General features: G+C 31.3%; 1 protein-coding gene across 3 annotated transcripts; it reads left to right on the top strand.

Moving 5' to 3' along the window:
* Positions 1-12691: 12691 nt before the first annotated feature.
* LOC135143124 (loricrin-like) lies at positions 12692-15674 on the top strand. Of its 3 annotated transcripts, none has more exons than XM_064074989.1 (4): positions 12692-12791; positions 13144-13268; positions 13364-13562; positions 15454-15674. In XM_064074989.1, the coding sequence occupies exons 2-4, from the start codon at positions 13145-13147 to the stop codon at positions 15605-15607; spliced, it is 477 nt and encodes a 158-aa protein (XP_063931059.1). In that variant the 5' UTR covers positions 12692-12791; position 13144; the 3' UTR covers positions 15608-15674. The 3 variants fall into 3 exon arrangements, with proteins under 3 accessions (XP_063931059.1, XP_063931058.1, XP_063931057.1); XM_064074988.1 differs by having other exon boundaries at positions 12713-12791; positions 13032-13268; XM_064074987.1 differs by lacking the exon at positions 12692-12791 and adding an exon at positions 12840-12968 and having other exon boundaries at positions 13032-13268.
* The last annotated feature ends 739 nt before the right edge of the window (positions 15675-16413 follow it).

Here is a 16413-nt window from a genome sequence, read left to right as displayed (position 1 = left end):
AGTATTTGGATGGTTCAGTTTTCCTTCACAATTGATTTGGGCTATAATGTACTACTCATTTATATCAATCTTAAATCGGGATCATTTTTCTATTTTAGTCGACATTGTGCAAGGTCCAATTTTTAGTATCCGATCGTTATGTAAATCTAATAATTTTATATATGTATAGTAGACGTATGTAACAATTTTTTTGATCATACATGTAGTACAGAATATGATGTGGTAATAAGGTATTAACGTCTTTAATTTAGTCTATTGCTTAATGTAATTCTGACTGATAATGGTACAAACTAGATTGTGATTGAAGCAGCGATGTTATTTGTGAAAATGGTTATGTTACTTAAATGACATTTTTTAAGAACGATTCTGTACAATACATAAATCATTGGTTTGGTTTTAAGGTTGATTAACATATGGATTATTTGAATATCAATATATTAAAAATGAAAACTAACAGGGTTCAGAAACATTTGGATTAGCAAAATGAAACCACCTCACTGTTTGTTGTTCTCAGTGTTATAATAGTTGTATATCTTTCTGTCTTGTCAGCAAGAGATAGTGTAGACTATTTATCATCTACTTGTTTCTGTCAATGGTTTCATTTTTTAATCTACCTGTACAGGTTTTTATTAGAATTTTAAAACGTGAATTTCTTAGAATTATGTACCAGAGTTTTGTACAGCAAGTGCAATTAAATCAAAAATTGTGATATTTTTCTGTATACAACTCCAAATTTTAACGTAAATTTTACAGTGTATATAATTCTCTGAAATGCATAAAATATTTCTTTGTAAAAATTGTATTTAGATTTTAGAAATAATGTAAAATATTGTGTAGCCATAGAAATATATTAATGTTAAACATTGCATTTAAATTGTGTTTTTTCTTTAATACCAAAAAAAGTTAATTAACTGGTTGACACAGTTGTAAAAGAAGTAAAGAAAAGCATAGTGCAAAAAGAGTTTAGCAAACAAAAAATATTTCAAGTTTTAAAATACAATTTTGAAGAATAAAATAAGTTAGCGGCCATAAAGACGATCAAACAGCGTTGAAAATTGATATATTTTCGTTGTTTATCATTTCGGAAGGGCATAACCCAAATGTCCCTCAAAAATTTGACAAGAGCACAAAATTTTAAAACCCGCGAAAAATTCAAAATTTGGATTTTTGACAAATTGGAACCTTACGTTGTGTGCTTTATATTTATACGAATGAGTAGCGAACCCTGATAAGGTTGGAAAAATGCCGTTAAATCAAAATGCAAAATAGGGAGCGCATTCTGAAGAGGAAGTCAGGAAACCAACTGCAAAAACCCTTTCCAGCTTTCAAAAATGAAATCAAATGTTACAAATCGATACAATTATTTGAACAACACAAATTTAAACACAACAATAAAAAGAAATCTTCATTAAAGTAGCTGGATGGTGTAATACTCAAGTTATTACGATGGTGTGGCGGCTGTCAAAAAATCAGCAAACGTGGTACGGTGAATGTTAACGAGAGCGGAATTTAAGTTCCTCGTCCTAACTACGACTGTTACCTTTCGTTGATAATTTTACTCTATTAACAGGTATAACACAACACACAGACCACACTCTGTACCTAAAAAACTGGCGCGTATTATACGTTCTACCTCGTTTTTGCAAAATAACCAGCTATTAGACCTAACCAGGCTGTGCGTTTGACATGAATGCGAGTTTCGAATGAAAAAAAAAAGTCAACTTTAGCTAGACGTTATCTTGTGTTATTTTTCAATAATGTTAACCAGCAAAGAGTCTGCATGATGTTAAATTACGCTTTAATTCAAGTTAATGATTAAATCAAAATTAAATCCACATAGGTATTACATAAAACAAAGCACACAGTAAATAAACACAACAAACTCAAGCTATGAAAAAATAATTCGGAAGAAGAAAAATAACACATTGAAATAATACTATATTCTAAAAGTGTCTTGTTTTTAAGACGTAATACACAACTTAGTTTTTTTAAATGAAACAACCAATATATAACTTTTACATACTTTGATTGACCTCCTCTTAGACTTTACAATCACAATTTATTTTTGAAATCACGATGCGACGCTGCCACGTTATTCCAAATTTCTGGTAATAGAAGGGTTCACACAATAAATCACAGTAGGGTTATTTTTAAAATCTGTGTTACAACAGAGACAAAAAAGGTACGCGCTCCATTGTGGTATAAATGAGATTAAATTTTCGTATACAGAGTGTTTATAAAAAATGTTTTAATTATGTGTTACAATTCTCAACTATAAATATTTCAGGTTTTTCAAATAGAACATCCTATATTTTATTACTGCATCCTATTTTATTTTTATTATCTTTTTTTGCTAATTATTTTCAATTATACTGCTATTTTTTACTTTTTTAAAGGACACATCACCATATTAGAATAATAAGGATAAAAAATAGAGTAATAAAATCCAGGGTGTTCCATTTGAAAAAAAAAAAATATATCGAATAACAACATGAAATTTAGAAAGTTTTAGATTTCTTTATAAACACTCTGTATATTAAAATTTAATTTAGTTGATGTTGATACCACAACACAGCGCGTACCTTTATTTATCCTTCCACAAAATATTGTAAGGCATATTGGCCCCCATAAATTAAGAATCCAGAATCCAAAAGGCATATTTTAAAGAGAAGCCTATCGCGTTTTTTTTTTTGTGAACCCTTTCACTGCCAAAAAATTTCAAGAACATTGGAATAACGTGCAACGACACATCGAAATTTCAAAAGTAAACTCTGTGGTTGTAAAGGCTAAGAAAAGGTCAATCAAAATATATAAAGATATTGTTACGTTGATCGGGTATTAAAATCGGCGTGAGTTAAACTCAACAATTTATTTCTCAATAACTCAAATTACACAGCGATTATGTACAAAAAAATTCTGGCGCAACTTGACTGGACTCTGTCTTCGCTCAACTCGACTTGTTAACTAAATAATAATCCTCGATCCCGACGTTGGCCTCTATTTAAACCCATGTAACATATTTAAACCCATACGTTCCTCTCGATGAATCGAGAACGTCGCTTCGAGGTTTTTCTGAGTTGCCCATCGCGACTTCCGCTTCCAAGCTCTTTGTTAGCGGACGCCACCCGACCGATGAGTCATCATCGCCGTACATGCTAAAACCCATAGGCGTCGTACCGGGGCGGCGTATGGGTTTATTTCGTAATAATATATGGGGTTTCATTAAAAACAAATTCTAAGAATTAATGAATTATCGAAGACCCGCCCGCTTAGAGACTCACCTTGTATATTTAGAACAGTCAAAACACAGGAAAAACTAATTCAGTTATTCTTTCGCAAATAAAGACCACTTGAAAATGATCAATTTTAAGAGGTTGTTGGATATTCAAAAATAACTCCGTTAAATCCACTATTGTTATTACAACACTTATATTATCTGATTATTCTGGCAAAAATTTGATGTTACGTCATGCTCATCATATATCAATATTTTAAATCTTCTTTTGCATATGTAGGTTACCGTAAAAAAAAAAAAAATAAAAACTATACAATGAAATTTTGCCGTGTATGTTGGAACCTACAATTCGATTTTTTTGAAGGTCTATATTGAAGAAATACAGCTTTTTCGAAAAATTATAAAATGAATTTTGCAAATTAATTTGTTTTATGAAAACCCCTATAAGTTAAAATAAAGATATGTGTGGACTATCACAGTACAGCATGCTATGCTTAAGTGAGATGTTCCATAACAAAATTTTGCGATGACGTCGTCAACATTTTAGCATATCAATTTAAATAGGTGTAGAATAATACTAATATTAACAGTATTGTACACTCAAATGTTGTGGAAAATGGGATGAGCCGTTGTTGATTAATTTGACCAATAAAATTATATATTATTATATCCGAAAATTAGTTGAAGACATTTTCTTGTAGATTTCGATATCCAGAAGTAGTTTTTTGGCTTCGTTTTTTCGGAAATTCCATCGTTTTTCCAGAATCGCTTATTGAAATACGGCAATTTTTACGATTTTTTAAAAATTTCGCTTGCAATCCGAATTTTTGGGAAAATTTGTAATCCGCCACTATGAACACGCAATATTTCTAGAGTCAGCAGGTCACGAAGTACGTTCCTGAATTTTTTGAGAATTTTTCGACAACTTTTCAATTTTTCAATACATTTTAGACCATTTTTCGAGCGTTTTCGCGAACTATTTAACACATTCTCTTGTAGATTTCGACATCTAGAAGTCATTTTTGGCCTCGTTTCTTCGAAAATTTCTACCGTTGTTCCAAAATCGCAATTTTTACAGTTCCAGTAACAAATAGTATATAACAAAAAATTTACGATTAGCGCTTTTTTTTCACATCTTAGATTCTATTAGATTCCACCCCCACTACATAGAAGAACATAACTAGCCCTGCCCACCCACCCTGACTTCATTTCAGTGATCAATTTTATCATTTAGCATTTTATGATTGACTTTGACACTTTTGACATTTTCGACCATTTTTCAACAGTTCTTCTAAAATCGTAATTTTTACAGTTCCAGTAGCAAATAGTATAAAAAAAATTACGATTAGCGCTTTTTTTCACATCCTAGATTCTATTAGATTCCACCCCCAGTACCTAGAAGAACATAATTAGCCCCGCCCACCCACCCTGGCTTCATTTCAGTGATTAATTTTATCATTTAGCATTTTATAAGATACTTATGACTGATTTTGATACTTTTGACATTTTCGACCATATTTCAATAGACATTTTCTTGTCGATTTCTGCCTCCAGATGTCATTTTCGGCTTCGTTTCTTCGAAAATTTCTATCATTCTTCAAAAATCGCCAACTAAAATAAGTACTTTCTAAGATAAGACTGATTTTAGTAAACCATATATCTTCCAAGAAAATAGACGATGGGTGGGCATTTTATAAGATATGACAAATTTTGATACTTTTGACATTTTCGACCATTTTTCAACCATTTTTGAAATTGAGCTAGACATTTTCGTGTAGATTTTGACATCCAGAATTCATTTTCGGCTTCGTTTTTTCCGAAATTCCACCGTTTTTCCAGAATCGCCATTTGAAATATGGCAATTTTTACAATTTTTAAAAAATATCACTTAAGTCATGTCAAGTGCATGAAATAAGAAAATAATTTTGTAGCAAATACTTAGTATAACAAAAAAGTAACTATTAGCGCTTTTTTTACTTTTTTCACATTCTAGATTCCATTAGCTTCCACTACCACTCCAGAGAAAAAGATATTATTCATTCAATTTTTTGAATCATCATAATCATCATTATCAATACAAGTAATTCTAAAAAATATGAATGCATTGGTAAACCACAAGTTTAAACCCATAATATTTTTCATATTTTGGATGGAGGATTTATTCGGTAAAATTTTGGGATGACGTCATCAATTTTGAATAACGATTTACCATGCTTACGATCACCTTAAAACGTTTACAAGATTTCAAAGCATTCAGTTTTGCTGTTTCAAAATTAGATTAGTAAATGTTATACAATTTTTATTTTTTTTGCAAAAATCTGAATGTCAAGGTAAAAATTCAATACGGGTTGATAAACCACAAATGCAGGAGTATGTTATTTTATAAAATTTAAATAACATTTAAAGTTTGTCTAGAATTATAAGAATTTTATGGACTCCCACAATTAATTCATTTTACAGCTCTTTTCGAACCGTAGCTTTTCCAAGAAATTTGTACCTGCCTGCCAGACTGCCCGGCTCGGGGCGAACTTGGTTGTAATAAACATCGGCTTTCCCCTGACAGGCTCTTTAGCTGTACAATAAAATTGACGAAAGGACTGTAAAAGGAATTAACTTTGGGAGTCCATAAAATTCTTATAATTCTAGACAAACTTTACTCTTGTAAATTGTGGAGATGACTTCATCCCATTATTGGTGGGCATGAGTAAACAAATCTTGGTTAGCATTTTACCATTGATTCGATATACCTAAGATACACATAAAATTTGACAACAAACGGTCTAGAATGGAAATGTGAGAGCTACTGTTTCGTACTCCAGAGGTCATGAAACAACGAAAAAATAGGAAAATAGCCATTTGTCGGCTGCGTCCTATTACAGTACATACTTAACAAATGTCTTTTCTTTCTGCTGATGCGTAGGTACCTCTGTAAAAGTACTATTCATCAATTTACAAGAATGTGATATCTGTAAGTATATTTTTCTTTCTTTTATCTTAATTGACATTTGAATATTTATATTCTACCTGCAGGCATAGTTTAAAAATACATAATTTTAATTTGCTCTCAAACAAGATGAAAACAATTCTTTCATTGTCCCGGATTTCATGATGATGAGTCTACCAATTTAAACTTCACCAGGATGTGCATTTCAATAAAACGGAATAAAACTAATATACGTGTAACCATTATAACCGTCTTATTTTTGATTATGATTATATAAAGGACGGTTTATGCAAAACAGTTTTGGGAATTGGATCTTTTTTTTAACAAATCGATCGCCGATAATATCTCGATAGATATTCGGTGAAATTGAGTCACGAGTTTATCTTTTTGCTTAACACCTCATACACACATAATTATTACCTTTAGTGAACTTCTTCATCAAGGTTAGGTAAAATGGAAAAACCATACTGTTACATCTTTAATCAGGTATTCACAGTGTCGTCAACTTTTTAAATTCATTAATGCTCTTTACGATAAAAACTTTTCGTGGAATATTAATAAATATTTTCATTAATGCGCTCAATCTAAACTTTGAAACAGAAACATTATTAGTATACTTCCGGAGCGTGAGTTACGGAAGTATTGTAATAAGGTTAATTTGACAAAATACTGTAATTTCACGTTTCCTCAACGTTTCATAACTCCTAGAATTGGACAAAGTAGGTCCTCATTTTCGTCGCTCTGTGGTCTGTCGGCTATTTTTATTAGAAATTTAATGTCCGAAACTAATGGCTTGATTGTTGTGAAATTCTAGACATACCTATTTTAAGAATTTCGCGGGGATGATAAAGTGCAAATCAAAATTTGTATCATCTTCCTCGCCATCAAAAAGTTGATGACATTATTAAAGTTTTGTTATGAAAATTTTGTTTAAAATATTCAAAATCCACCTCTGTTTTTAATCTTATTACTTATTATCGTGAGAATGGTAAAACACTAACTACAATTAGTCTGATTATTATTGCAGCAAACAATTTGATGACGCCACCTCAAAATTATGCAAAGTAAATCCTAATTGTGGTTTATTAATCCGCTCTTATTTTTTATTTTTGGACATCTAGATGTTTGGACAAAAATCAAAACCGACTGCTCTGGAATCTTGTATCAAAAAATATACTTATATGTATTTGACATTACTAAAAAGTTGATGACGTCATTACAAGGCTTTATGAAGCAAATTCACTTCAAAAATATGCATAGCTAAATTCGCAGATTTAAATTTTGTAATTTATCTGCGAAACTGGAGGTTAGATGGATTTTTTGTTTAATTTTTGTCTTTGGGTGTAACCAATATAAAAAAAAAATTACTTGTAAAATAATAATTGATAAACTTATTAAGGTCCAAGTTTGACAGTTAGATAATACCTAAACTTTTGCTTTGCACCTGCATATGTTCCTGTATTCTCCGTATATAACTGTAAATCAATTATAAATTTACAAATGTTGGAATCGACATTTTTATGATAACGGACTCAGGTCAGCCCGGCCATCCGTTTAGAGAATTTTAATGTTAGTGTCTTCGTGAACAACGTACATACATGTCTGACTACTAATATGTACTCAGTAGCGTACCTATCGCGATTTGTAATGAAGAAGAATCAATCAAATTTTAATGAGATTGTTATTAATAATAATAAAATAATTATAAGAATCGCAAAAAGATATACCAAATACACACAAAAAAAATCTGCATAAACAAGTATGAAAACAAAGAACTCATATGACGTGTATTTCTATTGAGGTATGTGGTAACATGCTGACACATCATGTGAAAACCCTACCCGATCACGAACGAAAAACCTACCAGTTCTTCTGTTCTTAACACGTTTTTTAAAATATGAAAATCCATTCATAATGTGACGTTCTACAAAACAACATTTCTCGGGATACTAAAACTATACGCAACCTTTGAAATTGCTTTGGACGCGAAGTTTATTACCTAAATTCCGATATTAAGTACACCCTATGATGATTAATATGCTAAGTAGCCAAGTTTATCTTATTTCTTTTCCAGCACACTTTAGCTCTACGTGCTTTGTTCACACGCTTTCTTAATCAGACATTTTTCATTGGATTATAGATTACCAGAGATCGGACTAGTGCGAGTAATCTTCAGGTGCATATAGGCTCCCGTTAGGAAGTAATTTAAATAACTAATAAGTTATAAAACTAAGTTTGTAATGTGATGATCTTTGTATTTTAAATCAATCGAACACCCTGGGACATCAAAGTCGGAAATTTACATTGACGATTATTGTTTTGAAAACTTGCCTTAAAGTTTGCCGCCACCCTGATAAATATTTACAAGTATGGGGAAACTAAAAATCTCCTATGAACTACCAAATCATTAAATAAATCAAGAAGTGTAAAAAAATACTTCTTCACTTATTCCCAGAGCAACTTCGCTTTTACGACTGTACCCTATTCTGTAGTAGTTAAGTTCCTCGACAATAGACCGATTTCTGTACACACCCTTGTATTTGGAAAAGTATACCTAAACCACCTCTTTATTGTGGAAAAACAGAAGTGATAACGCTTATGCACTCTGCCAGGTAAATAATACGAATGATCTCACTTAGTTACATTGCCTAATGTACTGACACGCTAAGAGTTACTCACACGCTAATGTACGCTTTTTTGTACAGTATAGTTAGCCACCTGAAGGCTAATAATTCCGATGGGAGGTTCAACTGCACCATTGTCTGGTAGTTTGCGCTTCTGCTCACACTGACCCGTTCTACGCACTTCACATGCAAAATTTTTCAACTCCACTGATCAATCAGATTATTTCAAACTCCTGCCTGTAAAGAAAACAAATTAGTAGAAAAAAGAGAATTATTTAAAAATATCATAAACTTGACTGTAGTATGTACATCCATTTCCGCCGGCAGTGGATAGACTTTTTATTTTATTTTTTAAATGAGTTTCTTCGTTTGTTGCTATTTTTACTTCCCGAGCGTAAGCGAAGGAAGTATTGCAATCGAGTCCGGCGGCTGACTCTCTGCTTTTACGTTTTTTCGACCTTTCATGACCCCTACAGTACGAAGAAATAGATCTCCCGTTTCCGTCCGTCTGTCTGTATGTCTATCTGTCTGTCTGTATGTCTGTCTATCTAAAAGGTATTATGTACTTTGAATAGAATAACATGAAATTTTTATTAGATTACATAAGAAAATTTACGAGCACATACCATTTTTATCAGTGTTTGAAACTGTTACAACTACATCATTCTATGTGGTTACATTTTTGATGATGTTAAACTCCTTTCCTTGCTAAAAGGCAAACTTAGGAATCTGTTGACCAAAAAAACTGAGATTTGTCACCTTCTATTGAGGGCATATATATTTGTAAAATTAGATTAGTTTTTCTACTTTAATTCTTTCATTTTTGTTTTGTTTATATGAATTAAATTCGTACAGTGGTTTCTCGACAAATTAAATCCCAAGAAAAAACGTGTATAAATTCATGGTGACTGCCTAAATTTAAAGACCGCAAATAAAAATTGACGATCGACGTACTCGCGGTCGGATTATAAATTTCATCGAACGCATTCTATTCTATTAACACTGAATTATGAAGATACTTAAGCAAAAACACGTTTGTCTGTTTTTCAGTTATTTATTCAGAACTGTAGTCCAATGTTATCTGACGCAAGGATTCATTTGGAATTATTCCGCAGGATTAGACACGTTTTTCGTCAGCACAAACCACAATTGGAGTTTACAGAACGACTAATAGAAATTCTTAATAAATGAGACAACAACAAACAAATAAAAACAAACAAACAAACAAACAACGGCTTTCTATCACCGAGTGAAGAAACGCACCTGTAAAAAATTCAACACTGCAGCCTATTTGTTTTGATTTGGAAATTTTACATTTCTGGACTTTTTTTGTCAAAACTGACTATAACAATACAAAAAAATCGTTTTTTATTACTCTTGATATCTTGCAACAACGTAGATAACAAACTTTAACAGCACATTTTTTATTTTTCTGTAAATGAACAATTTCTTCTAAAAACTATACGAAAATAGTTCTCATGAAATTTTAATTAATCAACCTCATGGATTTTCTAAACGTTGTATATGTATGAACATTCTTTTCAGGAACACCATAATACTTTTCTTAGAAACTTATAACACGCTAGAGTAGTTAGTATAGAAACTAAGCTTTTGTCAAAAATTTGATTTATTTAATTAACAAATACATGCAGATTATAAAAATTGGATGCATTTGTTTTCTACGTAAGTAGATTTCGTAGAAACATTATAGCTGTATGAATAATGCATTATATTGTGATCTAAACAGCCTTGATTATTACAAAAGTTATATAATTTGCGAATAATAGCATCAATTAGGTACTAATTAGATCATTTTTACATGAAATTTCCATTATGTCTAAGATGCTTTAACTTGTAACACTGGTTTATATTTTACTTGCACAATAAATTATGTCACAAATTAAATTTGATGATGTATTGATCGTACTGAGAAAACCTAGCGGGTACGTGCTGGGAAATATCTATCAATATACGTATAGAAAAAGGCCGTATTAATGCCATGTCTAGCGTAGTTCCACAGTAATTATGTATGTAAATTTTGTAATATAAAATTACTGGTAGGTACTGTATCAAAGTTATTATTTAATTATAACCACTGCTTAGGAGTAGTTGATTTAATTTTAAAATAGTTTCAATTTTTGAATAATTTGAATAACATTTACTACATCACATTGTTGACGGGGATATTTAGACAAATTTTGGTTAGCATTTTATCATCTACACGATATTCCTAAAATACATGTAAAATCTGACAATAAACGGTCGTTAGTTTTGGAGATCATCTGTTTAACAAAAATCAACAGAGGACCTATTTTTTCATACTATAGGTGTCATGAACCGTCGAGAAAACATGAAAGTAGCCATTCACCGGTGGACTCTATTACAATATTTCGTTAGTTTACATTCAGGAAATAAAAAATTGATTTCATGTTATTATTCCCTGGCCCCTGAAGTATAATCAATTAATCAAACAAACCCATCTGAGCTATCGAGAGTTCAGAACATTCCCCTTATAATATTAGTATAAAATTTTGTTATACATTATTTTTTGTGATAATCTAGATGCCTAGGGTAAAAAGTCGAGGGAGATTCATAAATCACTAGCACATAACGTAAAAATTCAACAATTGGTCTGATTTTTTTCGAAAATTGTATCTAAATGACAAATTTTGCAAAAAAAACATGAATAAAACCTGTGTTGTATTGAACTTCGCAATCTAAATATTTTGATATTGAGAGATTAGTGTATACATAAAATTATAATGGGAAAAACTTTGTTTTTTACAAGAACTGAGTTTGGTCGAGTAAGATTCAAGATTGTATTAGATTATTGTCTTCACAGTAACAGTAATGACGATTATTATTCTTCGTTCCCTGGTATGACGAGTCATAGTGTTACCAAAATGTTTTCAAAAAACATATCCGTATTTCATATAATTTAACATACTTATTTTTAAATTATTTAAATACGTTATAAAATGTGTATTTTGTATTTTATCCATATATGTAAATTGTTGGCCTATTTTCTGTATGTAATTTTTATTTTAATTCTGGCGGTCGTTGGAAAGTGCACAGTTAACAAACCAAAACATTATTAGAAATGTGACAAAATATTTGTGTGCAATGTTACCTTAACTAACATTTTATTGTTACTATGGCTATTATTGTATCAATCTGCTCTTTACAGAAATATATGATCTGAAATAGCTATTTGTGCAATAAGATAGGAAAAGTGACATTTTTCCACATTCTAGACATGAGATTTTTGATCGAGACGAAGTCGAGATCAAAAACATGTCGTGAATGTGGAAAGACACTTTTCCTATCAAATTGCACACAAGATTTTGTAAAATTAGGTAAAAAAACTCTTCATTATAAATTTAATTGAATAATAGAGTATCAAGTCCCTTTTAATGCAATAAATTTGTTGTCATGGAAAATACAAACAAACAACGCAACATTTTGCAATTTTTCAACGTTTGAAGTGTTTTGGGTGTTTCTTGAGGTAAAAATGTTGGAAGATGATGTTTCATCAGTATCTTTTGATGTTGAAGAGTCAGCCACACTGGCAAGTAATTCATTATTGGCCGAGAAATCAAAAAAAAAAATTATAAAAAGGCGTACAAGGAATTTGAGAAGTGGTGTTTGATATTGTTTTGTTTTATTTTTCCGCTCTAGTTAGGAAAAATTTCACTTTTCCTAACCCAAATGAATGTGGAAAACTTGAACAATTAACAACCGAATTTTACAAAAAATATTTTCGCTAGTTTTTAAGTTATTTATCTGGTACCTTTTATTTATTTGATGGACCCTGTACATTATACATAAATTGTACAGTTTGAATAAAGTTGCTAATTTGTTATATCGTCAACCTCCCACAGTGAGTATTATTGTCATTGCTGTATTAGGAAGTACGGATTAGTGTGATTTACTCAGTACAATCGTTTCAGAGTGTCTAGGTAACTTCATTGCATAACAACAGCAACAGGTAGGTGCGCGGCTTTTTTTTAAATTAACTGTAAACGATTTTCAAAGAATAATAAATTAAGAGGGGAGAGTAGAGTTAAAACATTTCAAGTTCATCACCAGTACTCTCAAGTGTGTTTGACAATGGGTATACCAAACGCGTTAGTTTTGCTAACTTTTGTTAGTCAGGTTTTGTGCTGTAAGTGTTTGATTTTTAATTATTTTACTTTCCTCATTAGAAATTTATAAATAATTTTATTAGATTCGGGAGAGTTTGTGCCAAAATCGTACTATGTTATTGACCACGACGGCCATAAATCTGATGTTGTCTACTTCAGGAGTAAAAGGGATGTAGAATTATTTCCACTTTTAAGAATGAAACGTGGCGGTGGATCTTCGGCTTCTTCCCAAAGCTCTGCACAGGCCTCCGCTTCGAGCAACAGTAACAGTGGATCTGGGGGTGGTGGCGGCGGCGCACCGTTTTATCCTGGAGGAAATGGTATGCAAACATTAAAAAAAAAACAATGGGGTTTTGAAAATTATCTTAAGGTTACGGTGAAGTTCCCTAACAAATATTTTTTTATTATTTTACAGGATACAACCCAGGAGTTGTAGATCCTGGTTTCGCTGGAAACTTTGATCCAGACTTTTTCCATTTTGGTGGCGGTGACAGCGGTGTTGGAGGCAACGGAGGCGGCGGCTACTCGCATTCGTTCGCTAGTTCAAGTTCCAGCAGCTCGTCCGGCAACGGACAAGGTTTTGGTGGAGTTGGTGGCCCCGATGGTCATAATATGTAAGTATATTTTCAGTGTTGATTAATTTAATTAACAATTAGTCAGAACATAATTGAGAAAATACAAACCCACACCTCCAGGCTAGGTGAAATAATTGTATGAGTTTGTGGTTTATTTCTAATGTACGACTCATTGCCGTGAAGGTTACCTAATGTGTTTGGTCGGATGATTAAAAATGTATTTGCTGATGTATTTACAAAATTAGTCAAAAAATTTGCACATAAAAATGACGCTTATTTCTTGGTACAGAATCTTCTTAGTTTTTTTTTTTTTTTTAATGACACTGTATAGAATTTGTTAACGAGAATTAAAATGTAAAGAGACTAGGAATGAAAGCACTATTTTTTCCTCTTAAGGAAAAAAACATCTAACATCTCTATTGTAGTGCAACGAAAAAGAAAAGTAGCGGAAAGTAGCGTAAAAACGCAGAACGACATAATTATTGAATTAGAACTAGGAATTTTTTAGCTGTTTCTTTAGTGTTTAAAAGAATGTTTTAAACAAAAATTGAGTATTATTATTATGAAAACAATCAAAAAGTTAAATTTTGTTGTTCAGTGACAATTAAATAAATGTAAATTTATTTACAACACACAATTGTACCGTGAAGCTACACACTGAAATATGTATTGGTAGTCATTATAGGTAGGGGAAGTGTGGGAATAGTTGACACGGTTGTTTGAGGATTGTATATCTTTTGGAAACGGACAAAAAAATATTTTTAATATAACTTTTTAATTATGTATATACTTAAGAGTAGATCCTAGATCTAGAGCTACTGCCGTTTTTGCGTTGTAATTATTGTGGTTGCAATACATCCAATATTGTTTGAAGGTATCTTTCTTGTCCTTAGACTTCCGTTTACGGTATAATATAATTAAAATTATCTTAATACATAGGTGCATTGAGTTTTATATGGTTCAATGCATGTAAGAGATTTTTTTTCATTAAACACTTTGCAGTTATTGAAAAAAAACTGAAATAATCACGGTTGTGAATAAGAAAGTTTAACTTTTTTTGCGGTTTTGTATCAAGCAGGGATTACCATATCCATCAAAAATTTTAAATCTCGTTTGAAAATTTACATTGTGATACACTTTCTAATCTGTGGTTTATTATTGTCTAATACATCCACATCTTTTTCCTTATCTATAACTGATAAAATAATTAAAACTAAAGACATCTGCAGTACACTGCAATGTGTAATTTTACTAGTATTATTCTATTGCTTATAAACCTGAGACATTTTATAGTGACAGTGCAACTCATATTAGATCAAAATAATGGACGAAATAAATGCTTAAAATCTTTTGTAATGTACTTGAAAGTTTCGATCAAATATTATCGACATCATCAATTCTATTTAAATTGCCAAATCTTTTTAATGCATTAATTAGAAATGTAAACAACACTAAAATTTCTCGCCGAACTTATATTTGACAAGTTTTTGTTTATGAGTATGACACAATAACTTTCAAGGTGACAGTCAAAATATTTATTGTTGACATATTATAGCCTATGTGAAAACTAAATTTTGACAAAATTTTACTTTTTCATTTTATTGATAAAAATTTTGTAGGAGAATTCTCAGTTATTACCTATCTTCTTTCAATATGTGTTAAGAGTGTCGTCATTTAAAAAAATTGTTGATGACATCATAACCTTGGTAGCATTGAGAGTGTCTTCATTTTTCATTGCTTGAATGTTTCACCGATAATTTTATAAAATATAGGTAAATGCATGGTAAATACGCACCGCTTAATTAAACTTATAATAATTACACTGGGTTGTTAAGTGTTGCTACTGTATTATAATAACCGGAGAATTATATTCTCAGTTGCACGTTTTTGGTATTGTCATATCTATTAAATGAATTTTTAATTGTTACAGCCCAACATTGTTTTCTCGTTTTGGTGAAGATACTGGTACCGGTGTGAAGGTCTCTGGCGCCGCCCAAGGTCCAAGAGGTGCCTTTAGTTCGAGTTCTTCATCTATTGACGGGGATGGAAAAATAAAATATTCCGTTAAGTCTGGCAAATACTAAAGTTTCAGGAACATGAAAATTATTACCAGTGTCAATTATAAATAAAAAAAAATGTAAAAAGTGAAAATACTTAGTTTAATTTATAATATAAGCATAAAATTATCATGTGGTCTGTTTATAAATTAAAAAAATAATCTTATTATGATGACCGTAAGTGTTCTCCTTCTGTATCTGTATCTGTATAGACCGCCCTTAATTCCAAAATTTTACTTTTCTTGGTATGATTTAGTTTTAGGTACGTCTAAACCCATCGCGTTAACCGTTTCTCGAGCTTCATGGTTTTTTTCAACCAGTTTTCACTCAACACGGGTTAAGACCACTACATCATTTGCATACGTCAGACAGTGTGACCGTTTACCCCAATCGCTTTTTCTAATGCTGTTTTGAACAGTCGTCGGGAGCGAGCTTGCTTGTCTCAGGAATATTCACTTCAAATTCGTTGTAGCTAGCAGATTTAAGTACATCGTATCCTTTATCCTTTTAGAACACTCTCCTTCCCTGACATACTATTCTTATGTCCTTTTCTAAAAATACTGTACCATAAGTATATCATTTCTTTTAAACTTGTATCCATTGTTCTTTATTTTGTGCTTTATATATTTCCTTTTTCGTGTTCTGAACATTTGTTTTAGGTACTTCTTTTCTTTGCTTGTGGTATCCGTCATTTACAATATTCTTTATCTGAATAGCGTTCTTATTTTTATTTCTTCTTTACGCTGCTTATCTATCCATCTATTTTATTTTATGGGCCATTTTTCTACAGTAAATCGTTGTTGCTCTTTCCTCAATTCATTTTTCAGTTTTCC

Source organism: Zophobas morio, unplaced genomic scaffold, assembly GCF_036711695.1.
Source record: "Zophobas morio isolate AGI-343-1 ecotype UQ-CSIRO unplaced genomic scaffold, CSIRO_AGI_Zmor_V1 ptg000058l, whole genome shotgun sequence".
In the NCBI taxonomy this organism is placed as follows: domain Eukaryota; kingdom Metazoa; phylum Arthropoda; class Insecta; order Coleoptera; family Tenebrionidae; genus Zophobas; species Zophobas morio.
This window is presented reverse-complemented; position numbering and strand designations above follow the sequence as displayed.

Coding starts and splice junctions, on each gene's coding strand:
- LOC135143124 (XM_064074987.1), top strand. CDS start 12,914: ATGGGTATACCAAACGCGTTAGTTTTGCTAACTTTTGTTAGTCAGGTT. Junction 12,969..13,031: donor TGTTAGTCAGGTTTTGTGCT/GTAAGTGTTTGA, acceptor TAATTTTATTAG/ATTCGGGAGAGTTTGTGCCA. Junction 13,563..15,453: donor GGCCCCGATGGTCATAATAT/GTAAGTATATTT, acceptor TAATTGTTACAG/CCCAACATTGTTTTCTCGTT.